The sequence below is a fragment of the Rhinopithecus roxellana genome, chromosome 4 (genome assembly GCF_007565055.1).
Source record: "Rhinopithecus roxellana isolate Shanxi Qingling chromosome 4, ASM756505v1, whole genome shotgun sequence".
Classification (NCBI taxonomy): domain Eukaryota; kingdom Metazoa; phylum Chordata; class Mammalia; order Primates; family Cercopithecidae; genus Rhinopithecus; species Rhinopithecus roxellana.
The window spans coordinates 23731286-23747114 of record NC_044552.1 but is presented as its reverse complement, the minus strand read 5'-3'; the positions used below and the strand labels follow the sequence as shown (position 1 = coordinate 23747114).

Sequence of the window (15829 nt, the reverse complement as noted above, 5' to 3'; positions counted from 1 at the left end):
GCCAAATGGATCCCATTCAATTGGGTTTCGAGAGTCGTCAGGAAGAACATTAGAGAAAGGATTTCCTTGGTTAGTTTCCATGGCTTGATAGACCAAAACACAAACAAAACCTACCACAACAAACAGCAAAATTTTTGTCCATACGGAAAAGCCTCATTCTTTTTTTTTGTCTTTTCTGACTTGGTATCTGCTAAGGGAACACACTTAGGAACATATTTAGATGAACAAGATTCTGCCACCATGAACTCACTGAGTTCAAATGACCTGCCTGTATGTAGCCCCTTTGACTGGTCTGCAGCCATTCCTGCTGGTGTAGATGCTTCACAGGGCAGCGTTTCTTTAAGAATATCCTTTTCTACTCTTCTTTTCTGTATTTTGTTTTGCTTTGTTTTTTGTTTGTTTGTTTTTTTCAATGGTCTCTTTGGAGTTTGGGATATGTTTGAAAATTTACTGAATTGCAGAATAGGAGCTGCATGCTTGAAATTTCCAGTCATCTACTGACAACTAAGGCTTTGTGTCCTGAAGCCACTAGATTTTCAGATGTGGGAGCACTCTGTGAAATTACTGCATGGTCTATTCGAAAATGTTCTGGCTTCCACCCTCTTCCTTGGCCTTCTCCTCAGGTCTCTGGTAGAGACCCTGCTCCAAGTCCCTACTCCAGTCCTGCAGAGCTCTGCCTTCTGAAGCTCCACTTGTGCGTTCAGCTTCAGTTATTCCGGCGTGAGAATAGCTGTGTCTCAAGTCTTCTTTGCTTCAGTGTTACTGGAGTCTTTGCTCTGCCCTTTAGTGGTTCTCTCTTCTCAAGCTTGATCTCTACTTTAGTCTTCTTCATTGTCACAGTAGCTACTAGAATCTTTATTTAAATTCGGTCTTCCTTTTTTTTTTTTTTTGAGACGGAGTCTCGCTCTGTGGCCCAGGCTGGAGTGCAGTGGCCGGATCTCAGCTCACTGCAAGCTCCGCCTCTCGGGTTTATGCCATTCTCCTGCCTCAGCCTCCCGAGTAGCTGGGACTACAGGCGCCCGCCACCTCGCCCGGCTAGTTTTTTTGTATTTTTAGTAGAGACGAGGTTTCACCGTGTTAGCCAGGATGGTCTTGATCTCCTGACCTCGTGATCCGCCCGTCTCGGCCTCCCAAAGTGCTGGGATTACAGGCTTGAGCCACCGCGCCCGGCCCGGTCTTCCATTTTTTGCTGAAGATTAAATTGTTAATCCGCCGAGATGGGCGGATCCCTTGAGCTCAGGAGTTGGAGACCAGCCTGGACAACCCGTAGAAAACCCGTCCCTACCAAAACAACAACAACAACAACAAAAACAGTAGCCGGGTGAGGTGGCGCATGCGTGTGGTTCTAGCCACTCGGGAGGGTAAGGCACGAGAATCTGTTGAATCTGGGAGGCGGAGGCTGCAGTGAGCCGAGATAGCACCACTGCACGCCAGCCTGGGCGACAGATCTTCGCCGTTCCTTCGGGTTTCAAGGGTTTTTTTCTGACATCGCTTCCTGGTTGTTCTCCAGTAGGACTAGGTTTCTCTCCATACCTCGCAAGCGGGTCCACGAGATCTTCATTAGTGAGCGCGATTACCTCGAGATCAGCTTTATCTTTTGGTCTGGGTTGATCCGTTTTCTTTGTGGCTTTCCTGCTGCGGGAGGCCCCGCTCCGAAGCCAGGACCAGGGTGCACTCGCAGCTGCGAGTTCCTCGCAGTTGAGGGAGGCGGGGCCCTCGCTGTGGGCGCCCGGGCGGGGTAGAGGTAGCGCCCAGTGCTGCAGGCGGAGCTGTGCGTCCTGGTCTGTGAGCTGCTCCGGGCCGGGAGCCTCACTTTAATGGCGACCAACTCACTGTTCAACTTGTCCTTCGTCAGGTCCCAGGAGTCTTCCAGGAACGCCGGCATCACCAGGAGCTGCAAGTCCCGCTCCCCGCAGCCTTCACAGCCGCCGGTCCCGCCCGAGCTCGCCCCGGCCTCGCGGCTCCCACCCCGGAGGAGCGCCGCGGAGCAGGGCAAAAACTCTGGAACACAAAGCCAAGCCGGACCCAACACAAAAGCCCCGGGGCTGAACCACGGACACCGGTGGCCAAGCCGGAAGCCCGCACCAACCCCAGCCCACACACTACAGGCCACTTATTTTATTTTATTCTTTTTAAAATGTTGGTTTCTGGTCTGTGCATTTACCTCGGTGTGACTCAGGAAGGACACTGGAAATCCACTGATCTGGCCAGGACAGAACCACATGTGTGTTTAGGAAAAGTGGCCTTATTTTTCCAACCCTAGGGGCTCACGGGATGCCCTTAGAACAGACTGACTGCAGCAATTCCCAGTTAAGGCAGAAGGTTGACATGACATCAATGTTTTAGGGTTAAGTTCTCACGAAGGGCAGAAAAGTGGGAAGCCCGTGCTTTTCCATGTTAATCAGTTGGTTCCATAAACATCATTCCATTTATGTTTTTGTGTTTTTTATTAATAATTCCTTTGAGCTTCACTGGGAGAGAGAGTGTGACTGCGGAGCTCCGTTTTGTAAAGCATTGGGGTGGCTAAGAAAGGGAAGTAACTGGCCCCAGAATCTCACAGTCACCCAGTGACCTTCAGCCCAAGAATCTGATGGCTACTCCTTCACTCCAAGGGAAAGGAGGCCATCCAGAGAGAAGAGAATTACAATAAGAGTGCAGACAGTGTCCCAAACACAGTCCTGAGTTTCATAGAGAAGCACAGGAGGAAGCAAGTGTCCAAGTATCCAGAGTCCTATGAGGTAGGGATTTCAGTCCTCAAAGCTACCCTCTCCCATCTGCCAGGTCTTCTGTGGGCGAGCGTGGCTGTGGTTCCCTTCCCATTCCCTCAGGGCAGTGTGCTGTAAGTTTCCATGTGAGGGCCAGTACTCCTTGCCTCTCATCTCCCTCTCCAGTTTGCTGCAAATGCAAGGAACCCCATACTCGCCTTTGCCCCACCCCTTGCCTCTCCTGGGGACATTCTTCCTGATCAGTAGTGGGCCTTGTGAGGACCTGCAGGACAGCCTGAGTGGGAGCTACTGCAAGGGCTCAAGGAGTTCTGGGAACCCCTCTGCACTCACTCACCTCCCCACCAAGTGCCCCTGCATTCTTCCTGCACGGAGCTCCAGGTGTTAACAGCTCCTGGGCAGGTTAGCAGGTTCCAGGCAGCCCAGGCTGAATGGACCTTAGGAGATGAGGTCCTCTGCTGGGGGTTCACTGTTCCAAGAGGACAGGGTTCTGAGTTTATGGGGGAAGGGCTGGATGGGAACTAGGAGACCAGTTATAGGCCTGTTGCCATCAATCCTGGGACCAGTTAATTGATCTGTGTTTAGTTCAGGGTAGCACAAATGAACTTGTCCTTTTCTCTGTATAACTTTTTTCAGAAACCATCATGCCTAGCCTTCCTTCCCTGGGCACGGAGGAGACCTGCCTCAGGCGAAGTTCTCTGTGGAATTAAAAAGTCTTTTGGGCTCAGCTGTCCCCAGAGGCCTTCAGAACTCACCAAGGATAGAGCTGCAGACTTCTGGTTGTTAAATAGGGACTAAAACTGATCACGCCTGCAAATCAATTGCAAATCAATCTTTCTTCCTATTGCGGCAGTGCCCCTCACTTAGTCACCTGTCTTAAATAGAAGCTTCGGTCCCCTCCTGGGCCCCAACCCTATGGTCCCCAGGTTCCCCGTTTTTCACGTCTGATCTCAGTTGACCCGCTTCCCCACACACCATTTTTGACCAACCAGTCCACAGAACGCCCTGGGCTTTCTAATGGGCTAGGTTCTCCTTAGAGAGGCAGGGAGGTGGAGAGGGAGCATGGACGCCCAGCGCCTGCTGGGCAAACCTGAATCTGGGGCCTGACCTAGCCGGTAGCCGGTGACGGTGTCCAGGGGCCGGTGGTGGCTTGGCGACTGACTCCTCTCTGGTCCTATGCTCTCGGCCCCATCCCCCCGCTCACAGCCACCTCCTGAAGCCACCAGTGCTGCGCCCTCTTGGCCACGCAGGGGAAGAGCGGACTGGACGGAAGCAGCGGACTCTGGGCGCTGTCAAGGTCACTGTTGTGAAAAGCTGGGAGACCAGATGTGGACACAGGGAGGCCTGAACCGGAGGCGCGGCTGGCCAGAGGCCTCGTGTCTGCCCCTCTTCACTGCCTCCTTCTCCCAGGGAAGCCCCGCGTGTGTCCTCAAAGCAGAGAGTGGTTTCCAAAGGGACCCCCACAGCACCTAATTGGGCCATCCTGCCCCAGGCTGGAGGGTGGGTGCTCATGGGGTCGCCAGGCACCAAGGGCCCCACCTGAGCGGACCCGGTCTCTCCTCCAGGCTCGGCTGGGCCTCGAGGGCGGCGGGCAGCTCGGCTCTGAGGAAGGCGCCGGCCGGCGCTGCCCAACTCGGGCAGCCTTCCTGGCCCACCCGGGAGTTGAGTTTCAAGGCTTCTCGGATAGGCCAGCCCAGATTCGGAGCGGAGGCTTTCTAAGGCCGCGAACCTGAACCTCGGAGAGAAGCAGCCCTGGTTCCCTGAGCCCGGGGCCACCGCTGGGCGCTTCCTCTTGGGGGCAGCTAGGAGCAGCGGAAACCTAGCAGCGGCTCCACACTATTTAAGTTGAGGTTCTTCTGCCGTTCGGCTGCGGTTAGCGGTTTCAGCTTAGTGTACCACTTATTACTCATATTATTACTTAGTGTACTTAGTGCACTTGGTGCTCTAAGTTGACCAAGTTTACCACTTAGTGTACCTAGTGTATTTAACATAACAGCGTATTTAGTGTTTCAGTGTAAACGTAGACAGGCTTCTTTCTTCCGGTGAGAGACGAATTCCGTGGTTAGAGGGTACTTGGTCTTTAGAAGACGACTTTGGTGTCCATTGCCAACCCCATCCGAGATCGCAGCCCTATTCCCTGTCAGTCCCAGCACATCAGCAAAGGGCTCGGTGGCTCTCTCCAGAGGAGACTGAACGAGGTTGTCAAAGCGGCTGGATCAAAAGTGTTGCCATGTCGGATGGAGCGGTGTCCACGATGAACCTGAGCATGGTACCAGCATCTGGGGGTGTGGAATTGGGAGGGAAAACTGGGGCCCCACAGTGTGAGGAAGGAGGCACATGGTCAAACCAGACTGGCCAGAGTCCTCAGTATTTAGGAATCTCAAAATACTACATCTCTAAATACTAAATACTGAGCTGGGATGGAATCCCTGTGCTGGAGGCTAGTGGTTCAAACTCTTTTTCAGCATGAGGTTCCGTCAGGTTAGGCTGCGGTTTCTCATCTGCAGGCACAGGTGACTGACTGCCTTCAGCATGGGCCCATGTGTCCATCTCTCCTCCTGACCCTGTCTCATTACAGGAGAGGGAACTGGGTGCTGCAGGGTGGGGAATCCAGGAAGTCAGAGGGGTTGCACCTGGATAAAGCGTTTTGAAAACACAAGTCCCAGGGCTGATTATTGATTTTACTACATGCAGCCTGTTTTTATTAATGAAGTTTCTTTTCTTTTCCCTTAACTTCCAATGGTACACTATAATGTACATCAACGTCCTTAAAACGTATGTAGTCCTTTTCACCTAGTAACTATACTGATCCTTAAGTATCCATTCTCTAGTCAAGGGTTATACCTGTTTCTCCTACCCCCCACCAGTGCTGGGTCTGGTGTACCCCTCCCGCAGCATCACCTCCCCCTAAACAGGCACCTTTCCCTATAATTTCTTCCTTTTTCTCTATGCCTTCCTATCATGTTTGCACTCACTGTGAAGTAAGGAAACGCTTCCCAACGCTGTTTTTCCTTCTTACCCTTAGGAGATTTCTCCCTCTGCGCTGAAGATCTCACTGTGCATGTCCAGCCCTGGATCGTGGTGGACTCTGGTGGCCACTGGAGTCCTTGGAGCTGCCTCCCTCTGGCTCTGCTGGGTGAGTGCTCTTTTATCTTCTCTTTCTCCACTGAGAAAAACAAATCCGAGAACATGTTCAGAATAACACTTCCAGAAATGATGGTGTTGAAGGGGATAAGGAGTAGGGGAAGGAACTCCGCTCCCTTGGGTGAATTTGGAGACAATTTATTGCATTAATCTGTGAACAGGAGCCAAGACAGAGTCTAGAGTAAGCCAGGCTGCTCAGGTCAAAGGTCCGAAGACCTCCTCTTGTCCCTCCCCACATTTCAGTAGACTCAATGCCAAGGGCTTGTCCTGGGGGCAGGTGGCCTCAGCCACAGTAAGTCCCTGAGATCCTGGACCATTGTGTGGAACTCTGTTCTCCGCATGAGGCAGGCTCCAGGTGCTACCTGCTTCCTTTTCATTTCCCCTGTTCCAAAACATGGTCTCCCCTCTACTCCCTCTCAATCCTTCCTAGCCACCAGCTTCCTGGCAAACAACAACATAGAAACCTTTTAGTTCATATGTTGTTCTTTATCTTTATGTCTTTTGATAATATACATTTATGACACTTCAAATGTTTCCACTTTAGATATTATGTATTGACTTTTCAATATCCCTTCGTCCATATTACCTTCCCCAGCACAGACATTTTTATCCTCCTCGTGTAGGCAGGTGGAGATTTTGAGTCCACTGAGAGCCAGAGTTAAAGTTATTGACTTATGTGAATGCTACTCAGACCTGAGCCACATGTTAAACTCTCTTGGTTTTTCTTTCCATACATGTTGAAGTTTTCAAGATTTGATAATTGCCTGGTATTCTCATTTTCTTACTTTCCATGAACCTTAATAAATGAATTCACCGACTGTCCCTTAGTTGAGTAAATGTCTTCTCAATACGTTTAAACTTATGGTGGCTGTTGTCAAGGTCATCTTCTTGGAGATGGCTTCTCCTCTGCTGTCCACCCACCCAGGTGACCCTGTTCCTTTCTGGTCCTGTTGCCCTTTCACCTTTTCATGGGTTGATGCTTGATTTAATACATCCCATGTCTTGGTATTTTTTTGTTGTTGTTGTTCTTGTTGTTGGTTGTTGCTGGTTTTTTGTTTTTGTATATTCCTTCCTCCTCTTTTTGATATGTTCCCTCCTTCAATTTTGTTATCCTTTGACTTTGCTTTCAGGAGAAAATTTTTCATGCCTTGCAATGTCTGAATTTCTCTCTATTTTACAGGGCTGGATTCGAGAGTCAAGGTCACCCCCAGCAGGAACAACTGGAGCCACTGGAGGATCCCCAAGGACACAGGTTGCTCTTTTCATGCAGGAAGAATCTGAATCGTTTCCATCCAGTTTCCCCGGCATGCAGCAGAATACAACACAAGGGGCTGCAGTCTTCTCTGACTCTTAGGACCCTTACAAGATCCTGTTCTGTCCAAATCACGGTGATTTGCGCAAGCATCCTCAGGGCTCTGGACCTTAGTTTCTTTCCCTGGTTGATTGATTGATCATATAGATGGCCTGACTCACATAGCTGAAAATCAGATGTGGTGAAAGTGCACTGAGACCAGAAACAATGTTATCGTCCTCAAATGCATGCCCAGAGAGCACTGAATAAATTTTTAAAACACCTGACCTCAGCTGGCATTTCTGTTCCTTTCTAAACTATGGGACTGATCAAAAGAGAGAGGTGAGGTGGGGTGAGTGTGGGTCCTGGCCAGGAGAATGAAGGAGGGAGGTGGGAAAGGCTGTGAGAAGAAGTGGAAAGAGGGGTGCAAAGGTTGCAGGGGGATGTCACTTCAGGGAAGGGCCTGGGATTCCTAGTAAGTATGGAGGAGAGGTGGCACCTGGGATTACCTTTGGAAGCCCATGTAGCTGATCCCACACCTTGCTCCTCCTCCTGCCTGGACGTCTACACCAATGTGACTAGATGCACAGTAGAATGGAAATGGAACTGGCACCAGATTCTCAGACTGGTACCATCATCTACCCCCGATTATTTTTTCATTCCTTTCCTCCCCACACCAACAACCAAACCCATTGCTCCATTCTTCCAATATAACTCTATATCGGGGCACCACTGAGTTCAACGCAATGTCTCACAATTTCTGTGTTCTCCCTCTCCCAAGTGCATGATTCTCTGCACTGCAGGGCTGCTGCTGGAGGATGGGGCTGGAGCAGCATTGGCAATTTGAGACAATATCCTGCCCTTTTCAGTGTTTCTTTCAGTTAAAAACCAGGTAATGTGAGTGCTCACATAACTTTTGTTCCTAGTGAAGGTGATTTTATCTTTTTGTAAGTGTAGATAGTTGTTAGATTGGTATCTTTGTTGCAGGGGGACGGTTGGTGAAGTCTTTTATCTAGCCATCTTGCTCCACCCCTCTCCCTAAAAAAATTTTAAATTTGTTTCCTAATGTCTTCATTGACCCACCAGGCATTCAGAAGCATATTGTTGAATTTCCATGTGTTCGTATAGTTTCCAAAATTCCTCTAGTTATTAATTTCCAGTTTTAGTCCATTGTTGTCAGAAAAGATACTTGATATTATTTCAATTTTTTGAATGTTCTAAGACTTCTTTTGCGACCAAACATTTGGCCTGTCTTTGAGAATGATCCATGTGCTGGGGAGAAATATGTGTATTCTGCTGCTCTTGGATGAAATATACTGTAAATATCTATTAGGTCCATTTAGTGTATAGTGTAGATTAAGTCCAACGTTTCTTTGTTGATTTTCTGTCTACACGATCTGTCCTATGCTGAAAGGGGGGCCGCTGAAGTCTCCAACTATGATTGTACTGAGATCTCTCTCTCTCCTTAGCTCTAATAATAATTGCTTTATACAGCTGGGTGCTCCAGTGTTGGGGTGTGTATATTTATAGTTGTTATAGTGTCTTACCGAATTGACCTCTTTATCGTTATATAGTGACCTTCTTTGTCTCTTCTTATAGTTTTTGTCTTAAAATCTATTTTGTTTGATATAGGTGTAGCTACTCTTGCTCTTTTTCGGTTTCCATCGGCATGGCAGATCTTTTTCCCTCCCTTTATTTTCAGTCTATGTGTGTCTTTATAGGTGAGTGTGTTTCTTGTAGGCAACAGATCATTGGGTGTTTTGGTTTTTATTCATTCCACCACTCCGTATCTTTTGATTGGAGAGTTTAGACCATTTACATTCAGTGTTATTATTGATAAAGAAGGAAATTTTCTTATTTGTTTTCTAGTTGTTTTGCTTGTTTTCTCTTCCTTCTTTCCTTCCTTTACGTCTTCCTTTTAGTGAAGGTGATTCTCTGGTGATATGATTTAATTTCCTGTTGTTTATTTTTTATATATCTGTTGTATTTTTTATGAAATGAGATCGCCAGGCTGCTTGCAGATATCTTATATAACCATTATTTTAATCTGATAAAAACTTAACATGGATCGTATAAACAAAAACTGAAAGATACATAATAAAAATTTCACACTTTGACTCCATCCTCTTTCTTTTTAACTTTTTGTTGTTTCTATTTATATCTTCTCATACTGTCTATGTCTTTTTTTTTGTTTTTAGAGGGGGAATCTCACTCTGTCACTCAGCCTGGAGTGCAGTGTCACAATCTCAACTCACTCTAACCTCTGCCTTCCATGCACAGCAATCCTTTCACCTCAGCCTCCTAAGCAGCTGGTACCACGAGCATGTGCCACGATAACCAGCTAATTTTTTCTATTTTTTATAGATACCGGGTTTTGCCATGTTGCCCAGGCTGGTCTGAAACTCTTGAGTTCAAATGATCTGTTCACTTCAGCCTCTCAAAATCCTGGGATTATAGGCATGAGCCACTGCACCTGGCCTTGTACTGTGTATGTGTTGAAAAGTCTTGTAGTTATTATTTTTTATTGGTTCACCTTTTAGCCTTTCTACTTAAGACATGGGTAGTTTACACACCACAAATATAGCATTATAATATTCTGTGTTTTTCTGTGATACTTGGTTCTTGGCTGAAAAATAACAAAGTGCCAATCTGGGTCTAAATGTAATCCATTTTCTGAAGTTAAATGTCCCAAATATTCCTTCTGAGTTTTCACTAGCTGCAATTTTTCGTTAGAGACTTCATGATCTTTAGCAGTTAGTTGTTAGTTAATAGATGTACACCCTTTTTTTCATAGGCTATCTGTGAAGCAGAGCAAAGAAGGCTGTCATCTATATATTATAGTAAGGTGGAACCTTAAGGAGAAACTATCTTCTCCAAATGTTCCCTTAATATTTGAAAAATGCAGGAAGGGTTTTCAGTAAAAGCAAGAGGCATTATTGTCCAGGTGAATTGTTAGCCTTCCAAGGTAAAGGCAAAAAGACACTGGCTGGCCTGATCCACTGGATTACTGAAGAATGCACTTCGTAGATCAATGACAGTGAAAAACCTCATATCAATAGGTCGTGAGTTTAATGAGATATAGGGATTTGAAACCACTGATGCCTTGGAATCACTATATACTTTATTGCTCAGAAGTCCTGAACAAACTTTTAATCACAGTTGTTAGGTTTCTAATAGGTAAAATTAGGGTGTTAGAAGGACAAGTACATGGAATAATGAGGCCTTGTTTTTTATATCCTTCTGTAATACGTTTAATGGCTTATAACACCATCTGGTTTAAGTGGATATTATTTGATATTAGGCAGGGGTTTTGATGGATCAAGCTGGATTTTTATAGGAGGTATACTATGAAATTTGCCAGTATCAACAGTTTTGTCTATACAGAGACAGATATTAGATTCAGGAGTGAAAGGATGTGATATAGTTTGTATATATGTCCCCACCCCAATTTCGTGTTGAATTGTAATCCCCCATGTTGGAGGTGGGTCTTGGTGGGAGATGATTGGATCATGGGGGCACATTTCTCAGGAATGGTTTAGCACCATCCCCTTGGTGCTGTCTTTGAAATAGGGAGATCTGGTTGTTTAAAAGCGTGTGGCATCCTTCCCCTCCCACACTCTCTCTCTTGTTCCTGCTTTTGCTTTGTGACGTGCCTGCTCCCCTATTGCCTTCTGCCATGATTGTAAGCTTCCTGCGACCTCATCAGAAGCTGATCAGATGCCTAGCACCACGCTTCCCTTAAAGTCTGCAGAACTGTGAGCCAATTAAACTCATTTTTCTTTATAAATTACCCAGTCTCATGTATTTCTTTATAGCAATGCAAGAACAGCCTAACACAAGGTAGCATTGTTTTTATTTTGTCAGTGGGAATGATATAACAAGTGAGGACACTTGGAGAGTCAGGGATTCTTGAGGTCAGGAATTCAAGACCAGACTGGTCAACATGGTGAAACCCCATCTCTACTAAAAATACAAAAAATTAGCTGGGCATGGTGGTGGGCACCTGTAATCCCAGCTACTCGGAAGGCTGAGGCAGGATAATCGCTTGAACCCAGGAGGTGGAGGTTTCAGTGAGTCGGGACTGCACCACTGAACTCCAGCCTGGTGACAGAGTGAGACTCCATCTCAAAAAAGAAAAAATTAAGTAAAAAATTTTAAGCAGTTTTCTTAGTAGGGTCCTCAAGGGGACAGGCAGGTGATTTGTCAAATGGAGAAGATCAGAAGTGGGCATAGTTTCCCATTTCATGCTGGCTCTTTTACCAAGTTCAGAATGTTTTGAAGAAAAGCTATTCACAAACTTAGAATGAAAGTCTACTGAAGTAGATTTAACATCCTTAGGTATTGCAGAAATTTCTTATTCTTTTTTCCTTTTTTTTCTTTTTTTTTTTGAGTTGGAGTCTTACTCTGTTGCCAGGCTGGAGTGCAGTAGCTGGATCTTGGCTCACTGCAACTTCCGCCTCCTGGATTTAAGCAATTCTCTGCCTCAGCCTCCCGAGTAGCTGGAATTACAGGTGCCCACCACCACACCTGGCTAATTTTTGTATTTTTAGTAGAGATGGAGTTTTACCATCTTGGCCAGGCTGGTCTTGAACTCCTGACTTCGTGATCCACCCACCTTGACCTCCGAAAGTGCCAGGATTACAGGCATGAGCCCTCAAGCCCGGCCCAGAATTTTCTTTAACACAACCTGGATCCAAGTGTAATGATTGTAAACTAGCTCATTAGGTTCTTGAATGTAGGTTTGGATGTTATTCCATCTAAGATTTTAGAAAAAGCCTCAAGCATTGCCTCACGGGTTTTTTTTTTTTTCCTATGCTTCTGGCTTTATCTTAGTCCTTGAAGATGTTTTTGCCTAAACAGCATCCCCTAGCCCCCCAGTGTCACACCAATGAACATTGACCATCCAGTATTGGGCCTGCCCTTTACCAACAGGTATGTGAACCAATTGGTATGCATTAGAAAAACCTGGCTGAGAAGCCTGAAGTGCTGTGCTGAATTAATCAGCAAACAGGTAAGGGCCCTCAGTGACCCTTGGGAATTACTTGTCAGTGGCTCAAAGTCCAGCCTTGCTCCAGAAAAAGAAAGATGTTTTGGTTTTAGGAAATCATCAGTAAGTTTAATTTTAAGGGGATAAGTTTTAACAGTTTAGGTTCAGGGCTAGTGGAAGCTGAGGAATTGGAGGGAAAGGTAATTCAGCCAAAGGTGGATTGAGAAGAATAGAGGAAAGAGAACAAGAAATCTTCTCTGGAGAGGAAAGAATCTGGGGCCCTAGAGCCTTGTCCTTCCTCAACTGTTTGTTGGTCTCAGTTAATTTTGTGATAGAATCTTAGAGGGAGGCAATTTTCGAATCCTGAATGCACTTCAAAGCTCAAAGTGCAGAGTAAAGTAAGCCTTCCATTCACATTGTTTAATTTTAGGACCGTGGTCTTCTAGATTTTTTTTTTTTGAGGCGGAGTCTCGCTCTGTCGCCCAGACTGGAGTGCAGTGGCGCAATATCGGCTCACTGCAAGCTCCGCCTCCCGGGTTCACGCCATTCTCCTGCCTCAGCCTCCCGAGTAGCTGGGACTATAGGCGCCCGCCACCTCGCCCGGCTAGATTTTGTATTTTTAGTAGAGACGGGGTTTCACCATATTAGCCAGGATGGTCTTGATCTCCTGACCTCGTGATCCGCCCGTCTCGGCCTCCCAAAGTTCTGGGATTACAGGCTTGAGCCACCGCACCCGGCCTTTTTTTTTTTTTTTGAGACGGAGTCTTGCTCTGTCACCCAGGTAGGAGTGCAGTAGCGCGATTTCAGCTCACTGCAACCTCCGCCTCCCGGGTTCACACCATTCTCCTGCCTCAGCCTCCCAGAGTAGCAGACACTACAGGCACCTGCCACCACACCCGGCTAATTTTTTGTATTTTTAGGAGAGACGGGGTTTCACCGTGCTAGCCAAGATGGTCTCAATCTCCTGACCTCGTGATCTGCCTGACTCAGCCCTCAAAGTGCTGGGGTTACAGGTGTGAGCCACCATGCCCAGCCTAGTTTTGTTTTAAGAAAGAGAAGTTTGGGGAACTCAAAAGAGCCCAAGGATGGCCATTGAAGATCCACATTAACTTTGCTATACTCTATCCATTGATTTTAAAAAGTACACAAGAGATGACCTTAATTTTTTTCTTTTCTTATTTATTTTAACTTTTTTTTTTTTTTTTTTTTTTTTGCCATTAAGTTTCCCTCTTTTCTCCCAGGCTGGAGTGCAATGGCATGATCTCGGCTCACTGCAACCTCTGCCTCCTGGGTTCAATATACCCGGGAGGTATATTGAAGCTAATATACCAGGTGATCAACTTCAACATCAACAGTGGTACATCAAATTGATATTCTATAACCTTGACAAAGTGGAGAATCGCACTTCACCTCATCTAAACGTCCATAACCATAGTCTAACCATGATCTAAACCCCAAATAAATTCAGTTTGAGGGACATTTTACATTATATCTGGTCAGTACTTCCCAATATTGTGAAGGGCATCAAAAATTAGAAAAATCTCAGGAACTGTCACAGACCAGAGGAGGCCAAGGAGGCATGAAGGAGACTAAATGTAATGTGATATTCTCGATGGAATCCTGGAACACAGAAAGGACATGAGGCGAACGCTAATGAACTCCAAATAAAGTCTGCAGTTTAGTAAATAGTAAGGTATGAAAATGGCTTCATTAGCTGTGACAAACGGACCATAGGAATGAGAGATGTTCACACTAGGGGAAACTGACTGTCGAGTGGATGGCAACTCTGTACTACCATTGCAGCTTTTGCGTAAATTTAAAACTCTTCTAAAATAAAATTATTTAAAAGTAGTACTCAGGAAAGGATTAAGGAGTGGAAGAAAAAAATGATCAATTTTCCATTTTCCTGGAGTGTTGCCATGAAAAGGCTGGAGAGAGGGTTTGCAAGGAGGAGTTGGAAACCTCAGAGACAGGCAGCTCCAGACCCCTCCTCTGTTCCGCAGAACCGGAACCCCGCCCGGTCCAGGGCTTCTCAGAAGGCCTTTCCACCCCCGGGACAACCCCAGCCCCACCTCATTGATATCAACATCCTTTCTGGATCAACAATCTCTGTCTTACTCAGACCACCGCCCGGTCCTCTCCAGAATGGCTCATCGGAACCCGAGCGCATAGCGGCAACGCCCCCGTGTGGCCGAAGGACTGAGGACAGACACTCAGGTCCCCTTTAGCTTCCCCACCCGCGACTTCCACAGGGTCCCGTTCGGTTCCCAGCTGCAGAACAGGGCTCTGTACACACAGGGGCGCCCGGCTCCCGCGTCGGTGTCTCCAAATCCTGGAGTACAGATGTTTCCTCACACTTACTGGCGGTGGACTCTGATCTCAAGGCAGAGGGAAGCCTGCGGGCCCTAAGATCTGGTTCCCAGGTGCGTCCCACAGACATACTGTGCGCCCAGTACCCAATCTCTCAGTGTTTTTGGAATGAGGCCTTGGACTCCTGAGTCCCTGAAATTTGTTCTGCTGCATGGCGTCCGAGCTGTAACTATATTGGGTTACAAGAATGTCTGGAATCAGACTGGGCCGAGCATTTGCCCCCAGTCCCTCGGTTACCGGAGGGCGGTCCCTTCGCGACTCCCCGGACCTCCAGGACCCTGGCATGGGAACGCGCACCCTCTTGGAGCCGCCCCTTCCTAGTCCCAGTCCAGGACCCCGAGTCCCGTCTCTTCTTCCTCTTTGCGACCTAAGCAGACAGGACTAGCTGTCTACATCTCTTAGGCCTCGTCCCCTGCCATCTCCATTCCCTGATTAAATGTCCTTGATCCTGGAACCAAATCTAATTTCTGGTCTCGTCTATTGTCCGCGACAGTCGCCGACCAGGAGAGGCTCCCCAGCCCCAAACAGGCTGCGGCTGAGCGACAGCGGCAGTTTTTGGCGCTTTGGCCCAGACTCCCTCGCAGAAGCGCCCCGCGACCCCTGCCAGGAGGCTGCGCAGGCAGCTGGGGGTCGGGCTTCATCTGGGGCCTCGCAGGAGGAGCGGGGTCTGCTGCAGGAGGGGGCGCGCTGGGATTTCTGCCACTGAGGCTGCATTCGCTGCCCTCGGTAAGACTCCCCCCACCCCTCCCCTGTGGACCTCAAAAATCATATGCTGGGAAAATACCGACCTGCTAGTCCCAGACTCAACTTTAAGAGGTCTTGGTCTCTAGATTTATTCAGCCCTTGACTGTTTGTTGAGCATCTACTCTTCCTCAGGCGCTATTCTAGGCGCTTGGGTCAGATCCAAACAGAAAAAATCATGGCCCTCAAGGAATTTACTTTCAGTTGGAAGATACGGCCAATAAAAAACCACTGAAGTCAACTATAGGGGTGTCCGAAAGTAAAGGATGATGAAGAGAAAAGCAAGGCACAGAAGATGAAGGGAGCCGGGGTAATTTTAAGGTGTTATCATTGGTGTGAGATTTTCCGAGAGGCGCCCTGCGAGCTGAGTCCTGAAGCAGATGAAGGAGGGGGCCCTGAGTTACTGGGAGGAAGGGTGTTCTAGAATCACCCTCTGCAGACGTGGAGCTCCGCCGGGGAAAGCACCCAGGCTGCGGCAGGAATGGGGCTGGGTAAGTTTCAGAAGGACTTCCTGAGGCGGGTTGCAGAGGTCTGGGTTTGTGTGTCTCCTGTCTGCTTCCCACCTGTGCCTGG

General features: G+C 47.5%; 1 protein-coding gene across 13 annotated transcripts in view; it reads left to right on the top strand.

Annotated features, from left to right (window-relative positions):
* The window catches only part of LOC115896793, a 70933-nt gene that overhangs the window by 35857 nt on the left and 19247 nt on the right, over positions 1–15829 (top strand). For 7 of the 13 annotated variants that reach the window (XM_030928104.1, XM_030928108.1, XM_030928103.1 and 4 more), the window contains exon 4: positions 1856–2432. The exons of 5 other annotated variants lie outside the window; for them this stretch is intronic. In XM_030928104.1, the coding sequence (XP_030783964.1) occupies positions 1856–2263 (408 nt within the window). In that variant the 3' untranslated portion in view covers positions 2264–2432. Of the gene's footprint in view, positions 1–1855; positions 5860–7047; positions 7462–15829 lie in introns of those variants that run through there. One more of the 13 variants, XR_004056664.1, reaches the window with a different exon arrangement.